Raw genomic sequence first — 16,815 nt, forward strand, 5'->3', positions numbered from 1 at the left:
TGCATTGCATTTTCCTTTTAATTTGTAACTTTAATTAACTTTGAATTGGATTTTTCTTCTTGATTGTAACTTTAATTCATTTTGCTTTGCATTTTCCTTTTGGTTTGTAACTTTAAAGAATTTGAAATTGGAATGCTTGAGAAGTTTAACCTTAATTGAAATGCTTGAAATTGTAACTTTAATTTTATTAGGTTGTGAATGCTTGAGAAGTTGAGAAGATTGTGAATTTATATATGTTTGAGAAATTGAGGTTGTGTATTTATTTATTTAGGTTGTGAATTTATATTTTTGTGAATGCTTGAGAACTTGCGGTTTTAAACTGCTAATTCGCGGTAACCGACCGAATTTTACGGTTTACCGCAATGCGGTAAACCGCAAAACGCGTTGGTTTGCGGTTTCAAAAATCATCAAACCGCAAATAGTCGGTCGGTTTGCGCTTTGAGTAAAAATTCGCGGTTACCGAACCGCAACCACCCCTAGTTTACACTACCGAACGCATAGTGGGTTGTTTTTGTTTTTGGAAATCGGAAAACGGCGTGGGAAAACATTACCGCCACCTTAAGATTTAGCCATGCATCTCCTACGGTGAAGAAATGGTCGTCCAGATCTCAAATCAAAAGTGAACCAAATGGCAGAGTCATTCTCAAAGCAGCCCCGACTTGACACTTGATAAAAAGACTTTAGATTGGGGGCCTCGTGTGGAATGAAAGCAGCAGGGGAGCTTCGTGTAGTGTACCTGAAAGGTGTGCTCTGGGAATGAATAGTGAAGCAAAAACAAATGGGGAAGCTTTAGATAGATAGAAGAGAAGAGAAACAGAGGCAAAGTCCTCCACCACCTCGTCCTCCCTCCTGAACTGGAGAAAAACACCAATTCACAAAGTCTTGGTCAATCTGTTCACATTACTTTCTTGAATTTCCTAATCACTGGAATTTCTTATATCTTGCAGTCCACAGCCCCTCTCACTAATTAAAGAGAAGCAGAAACTAAGTTAGTCAAGTATATGGAGTTTCAACGGAAGAAGCAAACCATCCTCTGCCTGTCCTTTGTGACCTTGTCTAGCCTTCTAGGTCAATTGTGTGCTGAAATTGATGGTAGTCCCAATATTGTTGTGGAAGAGGTTCATGTTGGTGTGATTCTTGATATGGGGTCAAGGGAAGGAAAGATTATTCTCAGCTGCATTTCAAGAGCCCTGTCTGATTTCTACCATCTGCATAACAACTACAGCACAAGAGTAATTCTGCACACCAGAGATTCCAAAGGAAAAGCTCTACATGCTTTATCAGCTGGTAAGCCACATATTAATATTATAGTTTTTGTACTATAAAATTAATTTTCTTTCTAAACTTTGTTATAATGATTATAATAATAAAAAATTATAAGAAACTATCATTATATACTTTTATCTTAAACTCTACTCGCGATCCACAACAAAATGCAGCTCTAAATCTTTTGGATGAGAACAACGTGGAAGCAATAATTGGTGCACAAACAAGAATGGAAGCAAACCTATTGGCAGAGTTAGGAGAAGAAGCTAAAGTCCCTGTATTGTCACTTTCTGAACTTCGTACTAGTCCTTTCGGTTCTCCTGGCGAATATCCCTTCTTTGTTGAGATCACACAAGATGAAACTTCTCAAGTTACGGCAATCAGTGGCCTTATTGAAATGTTCAAATGGAGGGATGTCATCATTCTATATGAGAACACAGATTATGGGAGAGACATCATTCCATTTTTTATCAACTCCTTTGAAGAAGCAAATGTGACTATTGTATATAAAAGTTGCATTGCTGCCTCCTCAGCAGATGAACAGATCATTGAAGAGCTCCGCAACCTCACGAAGTTGAAGACCACGGTATTTGTGGTGCATATATCACATTTTCTTGTTCCTCGCCTTTTCTTGAATGCCAAAAGTTAGGCCTACTGAGTGAAGGGTATGCTTGGATTATGACATCAACTAGCATGAATTTCTTGCATTTTTCCATGGACTCATCTGTAATTGAGTCAACGCAAGGAGTGCTCGGTTTGAAGTCTTATACTCCAGCATCAACCCGCCTCCACAATCTTACTTCAAGATTGAGGAGGACATTTTACATGCAGGATCCTAACATAGAAGTAAGTGCGGTAACCCCAGATGGAATTTGGGCATATGATGCAACTTGGGCTCTAGCTGAAGCAGTTGAGAGGACCTGGACTTCTACAGGATTGAACCTAGTGAATTTAAACAATATTACATCCTCCAAACATGGACTTCTGCTTCTTCAAGAGATATTGCAAACAAGGTTTAAGCGGTGAAGAAATTCAATATCCAAATGGGAAGCTAGTTTCAAGTGCATTTGAGATTGTGAATGTCATAGGAAAAGGGGAAAGAAGGGTTGGATTGTGGCCATGTGAAGAAAAACACACAAGAGATTCCTACCCACTTAATAACAGAAGAAATTTACTTTCCACCAACGATCTCGAAACAATCATATGGCCTGGAGGATCATCAACCATCCCAAGAGGTTCAAAGATGCAATTGAGTAATAGTTCCGAAATAAAACTAAGAGTTGGCGTTCCAGTGAAAAAAGGGTTCAACGAACTTGTGCTTAAGAACCATGATACTCAAACCAATCGAACATACTTCACAGGCTTCTGCATAGACGTATTTGAGGCTGCAATTAGAGGGTTGCCGTATGAAGTTAAATATGACTTCGTTCCATTTGCGATTGGCGCTAATGCAAGTTACAATGATCTTGTTCACCAAGTTGTTCTCCAGGTATGCTTAATTTGAAATTAAAAATTTATATCAGGTGGAATATAAATATTATGTTGGATAAATACATCTGTAATTGTATGCTAGTAACTTGTAATGCAAAAATAGATTTGCATCTCATTATATTACATTTTAATGATTTAATCTTTCTAATTTTTAATTTTTCGTTTTCCTGCCACACACTTTTGCATATTGGGGAATGCATATTAACTAGACATTCGATGCTGTTGTTGGGGATACCACGATCACATCGGAGAGGTCTCAGTATGTTGGTTTTACAGTACCATACACTGACTTAGGTGTGGGGATGCTAGTATCAAATGAAAATGAAGACATGTGGTTTTTCTTGAAACCCCTTTCGCCAGATCTCTGGATCACAAGTGCGGGTTTCTTTATCTTGACCGGTTTCGTTGTGTGGGTAATTGAGCGTCCTGTCAACCCAGAATTCCAAGGCACACCTTCGCAGCAAATCGGAACCATATTATGGTTTGCCTTCTCAACCCTTGTGTTTGCTCATAGTAAGTGCACGATATCTCACTACTTCTTTCAATTATTCAAGTTTACTGCTAATTAGTTTTCAGTCTCTATGAAACAACCCTTGTCTTTTCTGATTATTCAAGATATGAGAAAGAGTAGCATTATGAATTATGTTTTTCTGACTGAATTCTCTTAATTCAAAATGATTCCTTGTTCACTCAAATTCCATTCAGATGAAAGAACGAACTCAAATTACGATTAGAGATGCTGTAGTTGACGATCAGTCTTGATTCTGTTGCAGGAGAGAAGTTGTTAAACAATTTAACAAAGTTTGTAGTGATCATATGGGTGTTTGCTGTGCTTATATTGACTTCCAGTTACACAGCAACTCTGACATCAATTATGACCGTTAACCAAATACGATTAAACTCAAGAGGAAACTATATAGGTTACCAATCACGTTCAGTCACCCAGGGAGTGGTAAAGAACTTGAATTTCAAAGGTCTTAAACCCTGTAATTCGGTTGAAGAATATGCTGACGCTTTATCAAGAGGAAGTAAGCATGGTGGTGTCTCTGCTATAGTTGACGAGGTTCCATACATGAAGATCTTCCTTGCACACTATCCTACTGGCTACTCCATGATTAAACCCGAATCTAGCACTAGCACCAATGGTTTTGGCTTTGTGAGTAACCTCCCTTAAATTAAGTTATGCATCAATCATATGTTGTATTTCCGCTAAAACTAGCAACATTAAGCATGATATTTTGGCCACATAACATCTTAACATTTATAGTTTCTGTAGTTTTTTATGATTTTCCAATTTGATCCTTGTATTTCTGATTCTGACAATTAAGTGCATGTACATTACTTAAGCAACTTGATTAGTTCGTTGTTCATCTTTTTTTGTATATGCAGGTTTTCCCTAAAGGTTCGAAATTGGTCCATGATATGTCAATGCAAATTCAACGAATGAGAGAAGAGGGAAAGCTTATAGAGATGGAGAAGGTCTGGTTTCATAAGAGAACAATTCCCATGTTTGACAACACAACGAGTGATCCCAATACTCTAAACGTACATACCTTTCGTGGTTTATTTCTCGTTACTGGGGTTTCTTCAGCTTTTGCTCTTTTCATATTCATAATATTTCCTCTCAAAGAAAAATGGTATGCCGTGAAGAAATTCAGATTTAGATATCAGGTTCGAGAAAAGCTGCAGCGTGTAAGGAAGTTCTTCTCTCGAAAAGTTTCCAATGAAAACCAAGAAAAGCAGTATACAGATAGTGCATGAAGCTAAGTATTATGGTATGCAGAACTAGATATTGCTCCCCATTGTAGTCGCTGAGGTTGTCTGAAGCATGAGCTGTGTGAAATCGTGATTTTACAAACAGATAAAGTCACTTATAAGCAATATGCTTGCTTCTCTTTTGTTAAGTATAGCAGTGACATGCAGTTTTTTCTTTAATCTCTTGTTTTCCGAAAGCAAAATCTATATTATTGACATAATAATCAAAAGCAATAAGGGAAAGATTTATACATAACCCAAGCAAGTACTAGGTCGTCTATGAGATTTCGGGAAATTAGTGCGAAATTAAAAAGGGAATCATCTTTAAATCCCAAATTTATACTCGCACTAATGTAGTCTTGTAAAAGACGAGAAGAATATCTGCTATCAATCTCCCTATAAAGGGCACTATAGTACTTCCAAAGGTACAGCTATCCTAATCAGGGGTGCATCCACCAAAACATGGTCTGCCCATTAAAATGCCAACTTGATTTGAAATTATTGAGATTTTAGTATTTTCTTGAAGCACCATGATCAATGATTTTGTAAAACATAATTTGATGTTGGAACGGTTTCCGATTTGTCTAACTTTTTTCAAAAATGATCTATGAATATATACTTAAAAAATAGATAGTTTGGATCGTTTAAAAAAATTCGTAAGTGGACCTTAGAGGATGTCCCTCAAATAAAATTATTTGAAGAATCTCTCAATAGAAGGGATATATATATATATATATATATATCCAAGAGAATTTCTGGACACTGAGAATATTGCATGCTTGTGACTTGTCAGCCTAACTCATATACTCTCTATTAATCAGTCTATTAAAACAATCTTGGTGACAAGAAAAACCAAAAATATGCAACAAACATTGAAAGGCAAAGCAGAAGATCATCAGAAAGAAGAGGCAGAATTGGGCATATGGGATTTGTGGCAGCCCCTCTGAATTAGTCACATTTAGTCATCTGATTGAACGACATCTAACGGAATTGCCATCTCTATAGGAGGATCAAGGTGGTTCATCACCAATCTCTCTCATCATCCATCATCAGAGATAAAAATCTAATGATCATTTTTTTTCATCTAATTTCTAGTCTTTGAAGAAATAAAACTTTAAATCATATAAACCACCCTAGTTTATAGCTCAATTGATTAATTTTCAATAATAATAAAAAATTCTTTCGATACATGCGATATTTGGGGAGGAAAAATTGAAACTTAGACAAGGGTAAACGTTCTTAACTATTTGAACTACAAGATCCTTAGAATTCTCAATAAGCTTTAACCGAAGACAAATACATATATTAAATGCAACCAAAAACCATATATTATCAAAATGAAAATATGTTCAACAACATAATTGAAAGTGTAATTATTTTAATGTGTATTTTTATTGTTGCCTGCAACTAAATTCATAAAGAAATGAATTTGAAAGAAAGCAAATATATATGTTTAATATTTTTTATCCCAAAAACCTCATTGGACTACAGTGTAGCCTTTGTGTAGTTCCGACCATGTCCTTGAGCACTACCATTTCATCATCAGATATGAGAAGCGGTATGGATACAAGGGTGAGCAAAGGGTCTTCTTCTTCTTCTTCCACGTGGGTGGCTCGAGTGAATTTTTGGGCATTAGGAAGATTTGGAAGAGGAGGGTTGTGTTGGGAGGAAGAATGACAGGACCCCAAGAAAATGAAAACTGTGTTTTCTCGATTTGGCTTTTGCAATATGATTGGTAGGTGAAGTTCCAGTATTTGAAAAACTCAAGTGCATACGCATAGCTATTAATTTGAAAATTAAGATAAATTAGTTACCAGTACACCACCCCTTGTTCACAGTACATAAGTTGAGACTAAATACGTTGATAAAAGGAAATCAAATCTTTAAGAAGGAACTACTGGACGAAAAACCTTTCTTTAAGACTTCAATAGCACACCATCGTTTTAGCTTGTTTCTATAACGATGATAATCGATGCACTTGTCGTTCGACTTACACTCATGATCATCATTGGCACATTTGTGATTTTGATGTAAACGCATTGTCTGCAGCAACAAAAAAGGAAAAAAGAAAGATAAGCTTGTTAAAAGAAAGAAGAACAGAGCAAGAGCACATGAGTTGATAAAGGAGAGTAAATTAATGACATCTCGTGTGCGTACAAAAAGGACAATTTGGAGGACTGTCTCGCTATCATGCTACCAATATTTTTCGACAAATTTCAACCATCTGGAGGATTGTTACGCTAATATTTTTCGACAAATTTCAACCATCTGGAGGAACGTTATGAGCAATGATACTTTTCTTTTTCTTTTGCTTGATTTTAAATTTCTTTTACAGATTGACATATGTCGAAATGCTGAAACATTGTTGTACATGTTGCAGGGGAGAAGTTGTTATATTTATACTTTCATTAAATATAACATAAAATTTTGTGGTATCCACTACTGTAAATATTTTAAATTGAAGATCAAATTCAGTCATTGTATTCATATAAGGTCAAGGAGTGTAGCTATAACAAATCATCAAAATCGGAGTTAAAATAACCGTTAAATCGTGATTTTTTATTTATAACCATCGAAAAATTTTGTTCCGTTACTAGAACTCTGAATGTTTATTTTTTACGATTTTTGGGGTATACAATCTTAAAGTATATACAAACAAGTTTGACAGTTGGATCGTTGAATGGTGTGTATATATTTATTTATTTATTAAGTAGCTTTAACCTTATTCATATGTCTAAAACCTAAAAAACCTTATTTTGAATCGTAAAATAAATTTTTTTATTTTTTATTATTCATATCAATTATTTTTATAAATATTGTTACGAACCAATTTTTCATCTCTTTTTTTTTAAAAAGTTTGCCACGACCAACAATTCGTCGCGCGTAATACTCTAAAAATTTGGGTGGGTACCAATGGGATGCGGGATTTTTTTAAAAAATTTTAAGACTTCACACAACCAATATTTTTCGTAGTGTAAAACTTTGCGCGACCAATATTCCAATATTTTTCATCGTGCAAAACTTTAAAAATTTTAAGCGTACAAAAAATGGGACGTGGGAATTGTTTTATATAATTTTTTTAGACTTTGCACGACCAATATTTTTCATTGAGCAAAACTTTACGTGGCCAATATTCCTATATTTTAAACACGCAAAACTTTAAAAATTTGGGCGGTACCAAAAATGGAACGCGGGAATTTTTTTTATAATTTTTTAGACTTTGTGTGACCAATATTTTTAAGTAGTGCAAAGTAATACGGTTTTTAAACCAAAATAACTCCTCCACCATTTTCCCAATATCTTTCTCTACTCTTACCTCTCCTCTCTCTTTCCCTCTTCCCAAATTCCACCCTTTCTCTCACACTCACTCCTCTCACTTTATCTCTCATGTCTCGCTTCACTATCTCTCACACTCACTCCTCTCATTTAATCTCTCATGTCTCTCTTCACTATCTCTCACTCTCACTCACTCTCTCATCTCTCTTTTCGTTATCTCTTACTCTCACTCACTCTCTCATCTTTCTTTTCACTATCTCTCACTCTCACACTCTCTCATCTCTCTCTCATTATCTTCTCTAATTCTCTAACACTCACTTCTCCCTCTCATTCTCACTCACTCTCAATCTTGCCAAAAGATACATTCTCTTCAAATTTTAAAAAAAATTTCATTAATATGTGTTTTTGGAGTTAGTTTTGAGTTTGTGTGGGGTTTGGGGTTGAGTATAGGGTGAGGATTGGAGTTTGGGTTGGATTTGTGGTATAACAATTTTAGGGGAGATTATGCCCTTTTTTTTTTCTTTTTGTTATTTGACCTTTTTTTTTTGTAGGGAATCGTCGAGACTTTGCGGCTAAAGTTGAGGATTAGGATGCTATTGAAACATATCCTCCGCCACCACCACCACAATAGGCTTGTATTAGGATTTTACTATTGTACTTTGTTAATTTATGTGTACATTTTGAATATTATATATATTGGATAATTTGATCACTATTTTTCATATGTAATTTTATTTTGAATATGTCAATTTAAATTAAAGTAATTAAAAAAATCATACAATTAAATTAAATTTAAAAAGTAAAAATTCAAAAATATTAATATAATTAAATTAATATTAAAGAAATAATAAAACAAAAAGTCAAAACCTTGCGCAACAAAATATTTCGTCGCGCAAACTATTAAATTAGTTTATTCGTCATTGCAAAACTCTAAAATTTTGGTGGTACCAAAATGGGATCGAAAATTTTTTAAAAAGATTTTTTAAAGACTTTGTGTGACCAATACTTTTTGTCGCACAAAACTTTACGCCACCAATACTTTCGTTCGAGCAAAACTTTCTTGACGACCTAATACTTTTGTCGTGCAAAACTTTGCGCGACCAATACTTTTGTCGTAAAACTTTGCGCTACTAATATTTTTAAATCATGCAAAGTCTTTCTTCACTATCTTTGCTCGAACGAAGTTTCTGTCGCAGACTGAAATTTGTGCAACTAAATGTACTTTGCACGACAAAATTCTCTTCGTCGCACAAATTGTAAAACAATCTTGGTGCCAAGAGAAAAACTAAAAACATGCAACAAACATTGAGAATATGTGGACACTGGAGAATATTGCGTGCTTGTCACTTGTCAGCCTAACTCATATACTCTCTATTAATCAGTCTATTAAAACAATCTTGGTGCCAAGAGAAAAACTAAAAACATGCAACAAACATTGAAAGGCAAAGCAGAAGATCATCATAAAGAAGAGGCAGAATTGGGCATATGGGATTTGTGGTAGCCCCTATGAATTAGTAACATTTAGTCATCTGATTGAGCGACATCTAATGGAATTGCCATCTCTAGGATGATCAAGGTGGTTCATCACCAATCTCTCTCATCATCTATCATCAGAGATAAAATCTAATGATCATTTTTTTACATCCAATTTCTAGTCTTTGTAGAAATAAAACTTTATGACACTAGTTTATAGCTCATCAATTGACTAATTTTCAATAATACTAATAAATTCTTTCAATCATGCGATATTTTGTTTGGGGTGGGGGTGTTTGGGGGTGTGGTGTGTGGGTGGGAGAGGAGAGAGGAGGGGGGATAAATGGTCTTAACTATTTGAGCTACAAGCTTCTTGTCTCGATTTGGCTTTTGCAATATGATTGGTATGTGGAGGCCAAAGGATCAACACAGGTGAAGTTCCAATATTTGAAAAACACAATTGCATACATATAGCTATGAATTTGAAAATTAAGATAAATTAGTTACCAGTACACAACCCCTTGTTCACAGTACATAAGTTGAGACTAGATACGTTGATTAAAAAAACAAAAAATCAAATCTTTAAGAAGAACTACTGGACGAAAAACCTTTCTTTAAGACTTCAATAGCACACCATCGTTTTAGCTTGTTTCTATAAGGATATAATCGATGCACTCGTCGTTCAACTTACACTCATGACCATCATCGGCACATTTGTGATTTCGATGTAAACGCATTGTTACAGCAATAAAAAAAGGCCAAAAATTACTTTTGGTCCCTGGAGTTTGGCACTTTAATCACTTTTGACCCTGCAGTTTCAATTCCGTCAATTTTGCCATTGTAGTTTTGTATTTGTAGTAATTCAAAGACATGTTAGTATTCTTGTCAATTTCTTCAATGATGCAAGGGGCAATTTCGTCAACCCAAAACCCTTGAGAGTAAAAACTTGTCTGAAATTCTCCCCATTTCATATTAGGGCTCGAAATTCAACCACTAATCCCTTGAAAAACCCTAAACCCAAATGACCAATTTCAAGCCCTAATATGAAATTAGGGGAGTTTCAAACGAGCTTTTATGCTCAAGGATTTTGAGTTGATGAAATTGCCCCTTGCACGGTCAAAGAAATTGACAAAAATACTAACTAACGTTGTTGTACATGTTGCAGGGGAGAAGTTGTTAAACAATTTGGCAAAGTTTGTAGTGATACAATAAAACCAGATACACTGCCACTTTAGCATCAATGATGACAGTTAAACAGATACAATATAACCCAGATGCAAATTACATAGGTTTCCATGGTGTATTGGCCCCAGGAAATTTAGATAACTATGTGAAATCTGAAGGTCGTAGAACGTACAATTCGGTTGAAGAATTTCGATGCTTTATCAAGAGGAAGTAAGAATGGTGGTGTTACTGCCTGTCATTGACGAAATTCCTTACATAAAGTCCTTCCTAGCAAAGTATTCTGCTAGTTACTCTATGATTAAACCCAAGCCTATTACCAATGGTTTTGGCTTTGTGAGTAACCTTTCTAACGTTGCATATGCATTCAAATATAAATAAGTAAATAGATATACATATGCGACACATTACACAATAGCGATTTAAAACATTGTATATAATTCTTGGGTAATTTACGTTCTGAGTCACATATGCAGCGGTTGATTAAATTAATCAAATAAGCCTTCATAACTGAATCATGTTTTGTTTTCAGGTTTTCCCCACAGGCTCGGAATTGGCTCAAGACATGTCAACACGAATTGAACAGCTGAGAGAAGGAAGAAAGCTTTTAGCGATGGAAAGGGACTGGTTTCATGAAGATACAAGTGATCCTCATACCAGTAATGCTAACTAAGGTTGTTTCATGGCTAGAAACAGACTAATCTCTAAGTGAGGTGCAATTTGCTCAATGTATTTACGAATGCTAAATTTGATTAATACAAAACAAGAGCCAATTCTTCTACTTCAGAAATTTATCAATCTTGGAGCTTATTGGTTCGGTCAAAGCCACAAAATTATCTTCTCTCATTCTCATATTCTCATATTCCAGCTTCTCATGTTTTGGCATGGTATCAGAGCCTAATGGCTAATCCTTAAGATCTTCTACCAAATTGAGACTCGTTGGCGTTTTTTCATGTTGCTGTAAATTCTCTTGTTTATCCTCTTCTTTAATCAACATTTTTTTTCATTCCACCTTAGCCGTTTAGGCAGATTCTTTTTTCCTCCTTTTCCTTCCAGTATCAACCAAAATACATAACTAAATAAATAAATGTCATTACCTTGTTTCTTATTTTATTCCCCTTTATTTCCTTAAATTATTTCTTCCACTCTATTTCCATACCGTTTTTTGGGGTATATTTCTTTCCCCCCTGTTACCCACGTGCAGGGTGTTTTTTCTCCTCATCTCTTTGTTCTCATGTCATGCACACCATATTTGAGCCTATCTTTTTCGATGAGTAAAGTTTTTCTGTCCACTCATTTCTCCATTAAAAAAAAGAGTACATATATGAAAAAAAATTCGCTACTTCTTCCAGCAGCGGATCCAAACCTTTTTTCAAAGGAGGGGCAATATTTAAAAGTCTAAAGCTAAAAAACAAAAAAACCGAAAAAACCTTTATTTCATACAAACTATCTATTAGATTGACTGGTTATGGGTTATGACAGACCCGCCCTTGAATTTCTTGGAACCCGAGAATCTGTGGAAATCCCGACACTACCCGATGTCGGGCCCACTTACGCAAATTGTAACCCCTTTCTCTTAAAAGAGTAAAGGGCACGAGACTTTCTGCAAAATTTCGCAAAGTCTCCCACTGTAAATTGAACATTCCCCAAATTTCAACCTACACAAAATTCACATTTTAATATCCCAACGGACAGCATGCACAAGATAACAACATGCAATTCCTGCTACTTGGCCTCCGGCCTTCAAATACTTCAAAGCAAATTACCAACACATACCTTACGCCAAATAATATAATCAAAAGAACTTATGCAAGCCAAAAGTAATTTATATCACTTAATTTTCCAAATCAATTAGCATACGAGGCTCCAACCTCCTAACACGACTGCATCTCACTTTCACCCAAATTTCAAGACCAACGACAAGGTCCGAACCAAACTCAACATAATACCTAACTAAATCTAATCCATTCACTTAGTCCAACCGAAAAGCCTCAATTCAACCAAGTTCCCGGACCAACAACGAGGTCCGAACAATTCTCAATATATGAGGGTAAAGTTTAGCTCTGCGGCTGCACCTAGTAACTCAGGCTGCCTACGTTGATCAGTTCACAATTGCATATCATTTTGTACCATTCTAACTTATGATTTGGTTATGTTATTGAGTCAAACGTGTGCTTTTAATCCCGTTTCTGTTTATCATTCAGTTCATTGAGCCTTAGGTAGCAATGGTGCCTTTGGATAAGAAAAGATGCAAAATGGTGCAAAAACGAGTAGACTGGGTTGGCAACTCATTTTGACCTTAATGTCTTTCTCCCAACTTTGATTGGCCCATATAATATGTGCTTGGAAAGATGAGAGTCTGAACTTTAAGAAGGACTACTCAAATATATCAATTGATTAAGTCAACCCCAATCCGTGAGCCCATCAAAATGCACACCATGCTCAGGAGCACGCAACTGCTAGCTGTTGAGCCATGTGCTAACAAGACAGCATGGAAACTCAGAAGGCATGGGCAGCTGACATTCCGAGAGGTATGGGCAGCTGACATTCCTAGAGGCATGGGCTACACATCAAATCAGCAGCATGGGAACCTAATGGGCAACTGCAGACAAATGGGAATAGCTAGGAATGGGTGTTCTTCACCAGCTAAAGAGGGAGCACGAATTTGCACTCTATAAATACAGTGATGCACACTCATTCAAAGTCACTCCATTCAGCCTAAAATTCACTTCAACCATCCTCTAACACTCCCATCCTTCCCCAAACACTCCATTCAGTCCCAAATCACCAAAACAGCTCCAACAAGCCTTCCTTCCATTTCCCTACGAATTTCCTCTTTCTCTGCCATCACCACTCACCCAAACTCATCCCAAATCACCTCTTTAGTTGCCATACTCTAGATGTGAGAAAGCTCTTGGAGCAGCATTAGGTGTGGAGAAGCACTTGGAGAAGCCTTGGACACCACAAGTAACTTCAGAAATGGGTTTTTCCACTCTTATTACATTCATTATGTTTTCTCATTTCTGTTTAAGTTTCATTTCCATTATGAGTAGCTAAATTCATAACTAGGACTTCGATGTAACCTAACATGAATATTCTGGGTTTATAAGTTGAAGTTTTGAGTTTCAAGTTTGATTCATGATTCATGTTCTTATTCATTATGCTTATCAGTTAATATGCTTGTTTGGATGATTGATCACCATTAGAACTTGTATATTAGCTATCTTGGTTTGAATCAAGAGTAGACACCATGCTTTGATTTGAATTGAACTATGAATAAGAAAAGTATGTATGGACATTCGATAACAGGGATTAGATACATGCTTGGTTGTTTAAATTGTTCTTCTATGCTTAATGAGTTCCTAATGCTTAATTTAGGTTAGACAACAAATGATCAAGTTAGGGAATTAGGAACACAAGATTAGGACCAGACACTATGGCCTAATCATACTTTAGCTAGAATCAATCTTTGAATCCGAATTAGACTTGTCACTTGACTCCTTATAACCTAGAATTGAATTGTTATGGTGAATTGAATGCCCTAATCTCCCAATCTGTTTTCCAGCCCACAAAAACACTCTTTGTTACATTTGCTCATTTGCTTTTGTTTGAAATTTCGTTTTGCCTCATTTGTTCAACAATTACAATCACTCTTGCTTTAAATTCTATTTTAGACTTAACCTCCTACTTTCTTGAATTTGGTAATCTAAGTACATAACTAATTTTAACTTCTCAGTCCTCGTGGGTACGACCTCACTACTTCTCTTTGTATTACTAATTGGCCCGTACAATTGCGAGTTAACATTTTAACAACATACGTGCACTTACTGAGGGATCAAGCCACACGCAGTTCTTTCGTATCAATCATGGCTCCTAATATCAAATAAACCATTAAAGCCATACAAATTCATACATTCTAGGATTTATCCATCACAACTCACCAAACACAATCACAATATCAACCCTCATACGACGGGACGCACCCGGCCTCGATTGGGTCACAACACCTCCGCTACTCCTACGACATGTGCGACCTCAACACAATAACAATATCACCCTCATATGGACGGACGCACCTGGCCTCGTATGGGGTCTGTCAACACTGCTGGCTACTCCTACGACACGTGCTAGCTCAACACAATCACAATATCACCCATCATACGATGGGACGACCTTTGACCAGTATGGGAGTGCAAGTCACGCCGGCTACTCCTCGACACGTGTGACCTCAAGACAATAACAATATCACCTCATACGGACGGGACGACCCGCCTCATATGGGGTCCTGTAACACGCCGGCTACTTCTTACGACACGTGCGACCTCAACACAATAACAATATCACCTCATACGGACGGACACAGCCGCTTTCAGATGGTCCTCAATCCACCGCCGGCTACTCCTACGACACGCGGTCGACCTCAAAAAGATATCTCACTATCCGCTTTGGGCTGGCTACATTCTAACCAGCCATCCGACTCGTTCGCTTGGGCTCGACTACATTCTCACCAGCCTCTAACTGTTCGCTTTGGGCGCTACATTCTCACCAAGCCCGCACGGGTTTAAAGGCCTTAACACAATCACAGGACGGTACTTACAATGTAATCAAAATCCGGGGGAGGTACATATGGTGGTGCGTATAGCACTTCAAACTGACAATCTACACTCTTTTTATACCTTTATACATCCACACAATTAAATATATATCTAATTTCTAATCTTATATAGACCTCAACCAGTATAGCATCCCATAAACTCCCCCATTTAAATTCATCAATTTATATCCTAAACCCACAATATCCATTTAACTCAACAACGCTCAAGACCTGTCACTAAGGTCATTCTAACCCTCAAAGAAAGGTAAGACTATCTGAAGTCTTACGGTCAACCTAGGGTCAAATGGGCCCGCGGGGCCCACAACCTCCAAATTCGATCTGAAAGTTCCTATAGGTTCTACAAGGTCTAGGATGCACGTCTTGCAAGTTTGGTCCAGATCGGACGGTCGGATCGCTCACGATCGCACGATTGCAAGCATTAAAATTTAACCTAGGGTTGGCATTTCGAGTATCAGGACTCTGTTTACAATCCGTCGAATCCTACACGATTCTAGGAATGCCCAGATCAATATATATTAAATTGGAATTAATCCAATGGTCCAAACCTATCGAACCGGATAACCCACAATATCGTAATCATTCGGGTTCAAACGCGTCAACCGAATCGAATCCGAAGAATCCACGCGCTCATGAAAACCAGGAGACCACATCGACCCAAGCCCTTTTCTACGGCTCACGCACGCCACACGCGCCAGCGCGTGGGTGTCAGCGATAACCCATTGCCGTAAAAACCCATAATCACGGTCAAGACTCCTACCTAGGCAAAACACCCTATTTGGAGTCACTTTGTTCTTGGGCATACCCCAAAAGCTGACTAAGTGGCCAAATCTCCTCGAATCCGGCGATCAAACCCATTCAGTAAATCGAGGTTGCCTACACTACAAATTGATCAATTCCTACCAACAGGCAGCTAGAGCTCGAAAATAGGTGAGAAACCATACCTCACTTGCCGAATCGGTGGCGGACGACGGAGAATGAAGCCGCGAAGTTTCATCAAAATCGGAGCTTTTCTCCTCGTTTCCGCGAAATCACAGTGGCGTCAAGCGGGACTGGCGGGTAGGAAGAGGACGGAGGCCGGTCATTTTAGTACAGGCCGCGTCCACATTGGTGGCGGATGAGCGAACGGCTGCCAAAACGAGGCTACCGTGGTGGCGGTCGCGAACCGAGAGAGAGAGAGAGAGAGAGAGAGAGAGAGAGAGAGAGAAGTCAGTTTTATCAAACCCTTTTCACAATCTCTCTAGTTACAACTCCAATTCAAGCCCACCACATATCTACGGACTCATCTCACCGTGCTCTACGCAACGGTACAGCGAATTCCCAAATTCCTTCATGATAAGAAATGACCAAATTACCCCTATCCCAAGGGCAAATTTGTAATTTCACTTAAATAAATTAAAATAGGCAATAAATTTGGAGTCGGGGTGTTACAGGTTAAAAGGGTTTTTGTTTGTTGTATAATCTTCTATTATATTTTTCGACCAAAATAAAATCTTATATTATATTGAGATTTGTAAATTTTTAATAGGCAACATTTTGATTTTAACTGGGCTAAGCAATAGTTTATTGTTGTTTCTTTTTGGATTTAGTGTAGGTGACGATATGATTTTATATGACTTGGGTGGTGGGCCCATTGGGGCAATTTTGTATTTCCAATGGCTTAGAAACCAACTTTAGTGAAACACTGCGTTTCATTAAACATAATGAAACTAGACGACGCCGTTTCACCAAAAAATAAAAATTAAGGTATTATGTCTTCT

At 37.2% G+C, this 16,815-nt stretch overlaps 1 protein-coding gene and 1 long non-coding RNA gene across 2 annotated transcripts; both read left to right on the top strand.

The window, feature by feature from the left end:
• Positions 1-280: 280 nt before the first annotated feature.
• On the top strand, positions 281-4,692 carry LOC103344045 (glutamate receptor 1.3-like). Its single transcript, XM_089051582.1, has 5 exons — positions 281-1,287; positions 1,440-2,755; positions 2,967-3,270; positions 3,531-3,913; positions 4,147-4,692. The coding sequence occupies exons 2-5, from the start codon at positions 2,243-2,245 to the stop codon at positions 4,516-4,518; spliced, it is 1,572 nt and encodes a 523-aa protein (XP_088907708.1). The 5' UTR covers positions 281-1,287; positions 1,440-2,242; the 3' UTR covers positions 4,519-4,692.
• A 6,579-nt stretch (positions 4,693-11,271) lies between these two features.
• Positions 11,272-16,559, top strand: LOC148917086 (uncharacterized). The gene is made up of 2 exons (XR_016127405.1): positions 11,272-11,915; positions 16,489-16,559. It is a non-coding gene; the product is annotated as an uncharacterized LOC148917086 (long non-coding RNA).
• The last annotated feature ends 256 nt before the right edge of the window (positions 16,560-16,815 follow it).

This window comes from Prunus mume, linkage group LG5 (assembly GCF_029339155.1).
Source record: "Prunus mume cultivar Tortuosa linkage group LG5, ASM2933915v1, whole genome shotgun sequence".
NCBI lineage: Eukaryota > Viridiplantae > Streptophyta > Magnoliopsida > Rosales > Rosaceae > Prunus > Prunus mume.

Coding starts and splice junctions, on each gene's coding strand:
- LOC103344045 (XM_089051582.1), top strand. CDS start 2,243: ATGGACTTCTGCTTCTTCAAGAGATATTGCAAACAAGGTTTAAGCGGT. Junction 3,271..3,530: donor AACCCTTGTGTTTGCTCATA/GTAAGTGCACGA, acceptor ATTCTGTTGCAG/GAGAGAAGTTGTTAAACAAT. Junction 3,914..4,146: donor GCACCAATGGTTTTGGCTTT/GTGAGTAACCTC, acceptor TTGTATATGCAG/GTTTTCCCTAAAGGTTCGAA.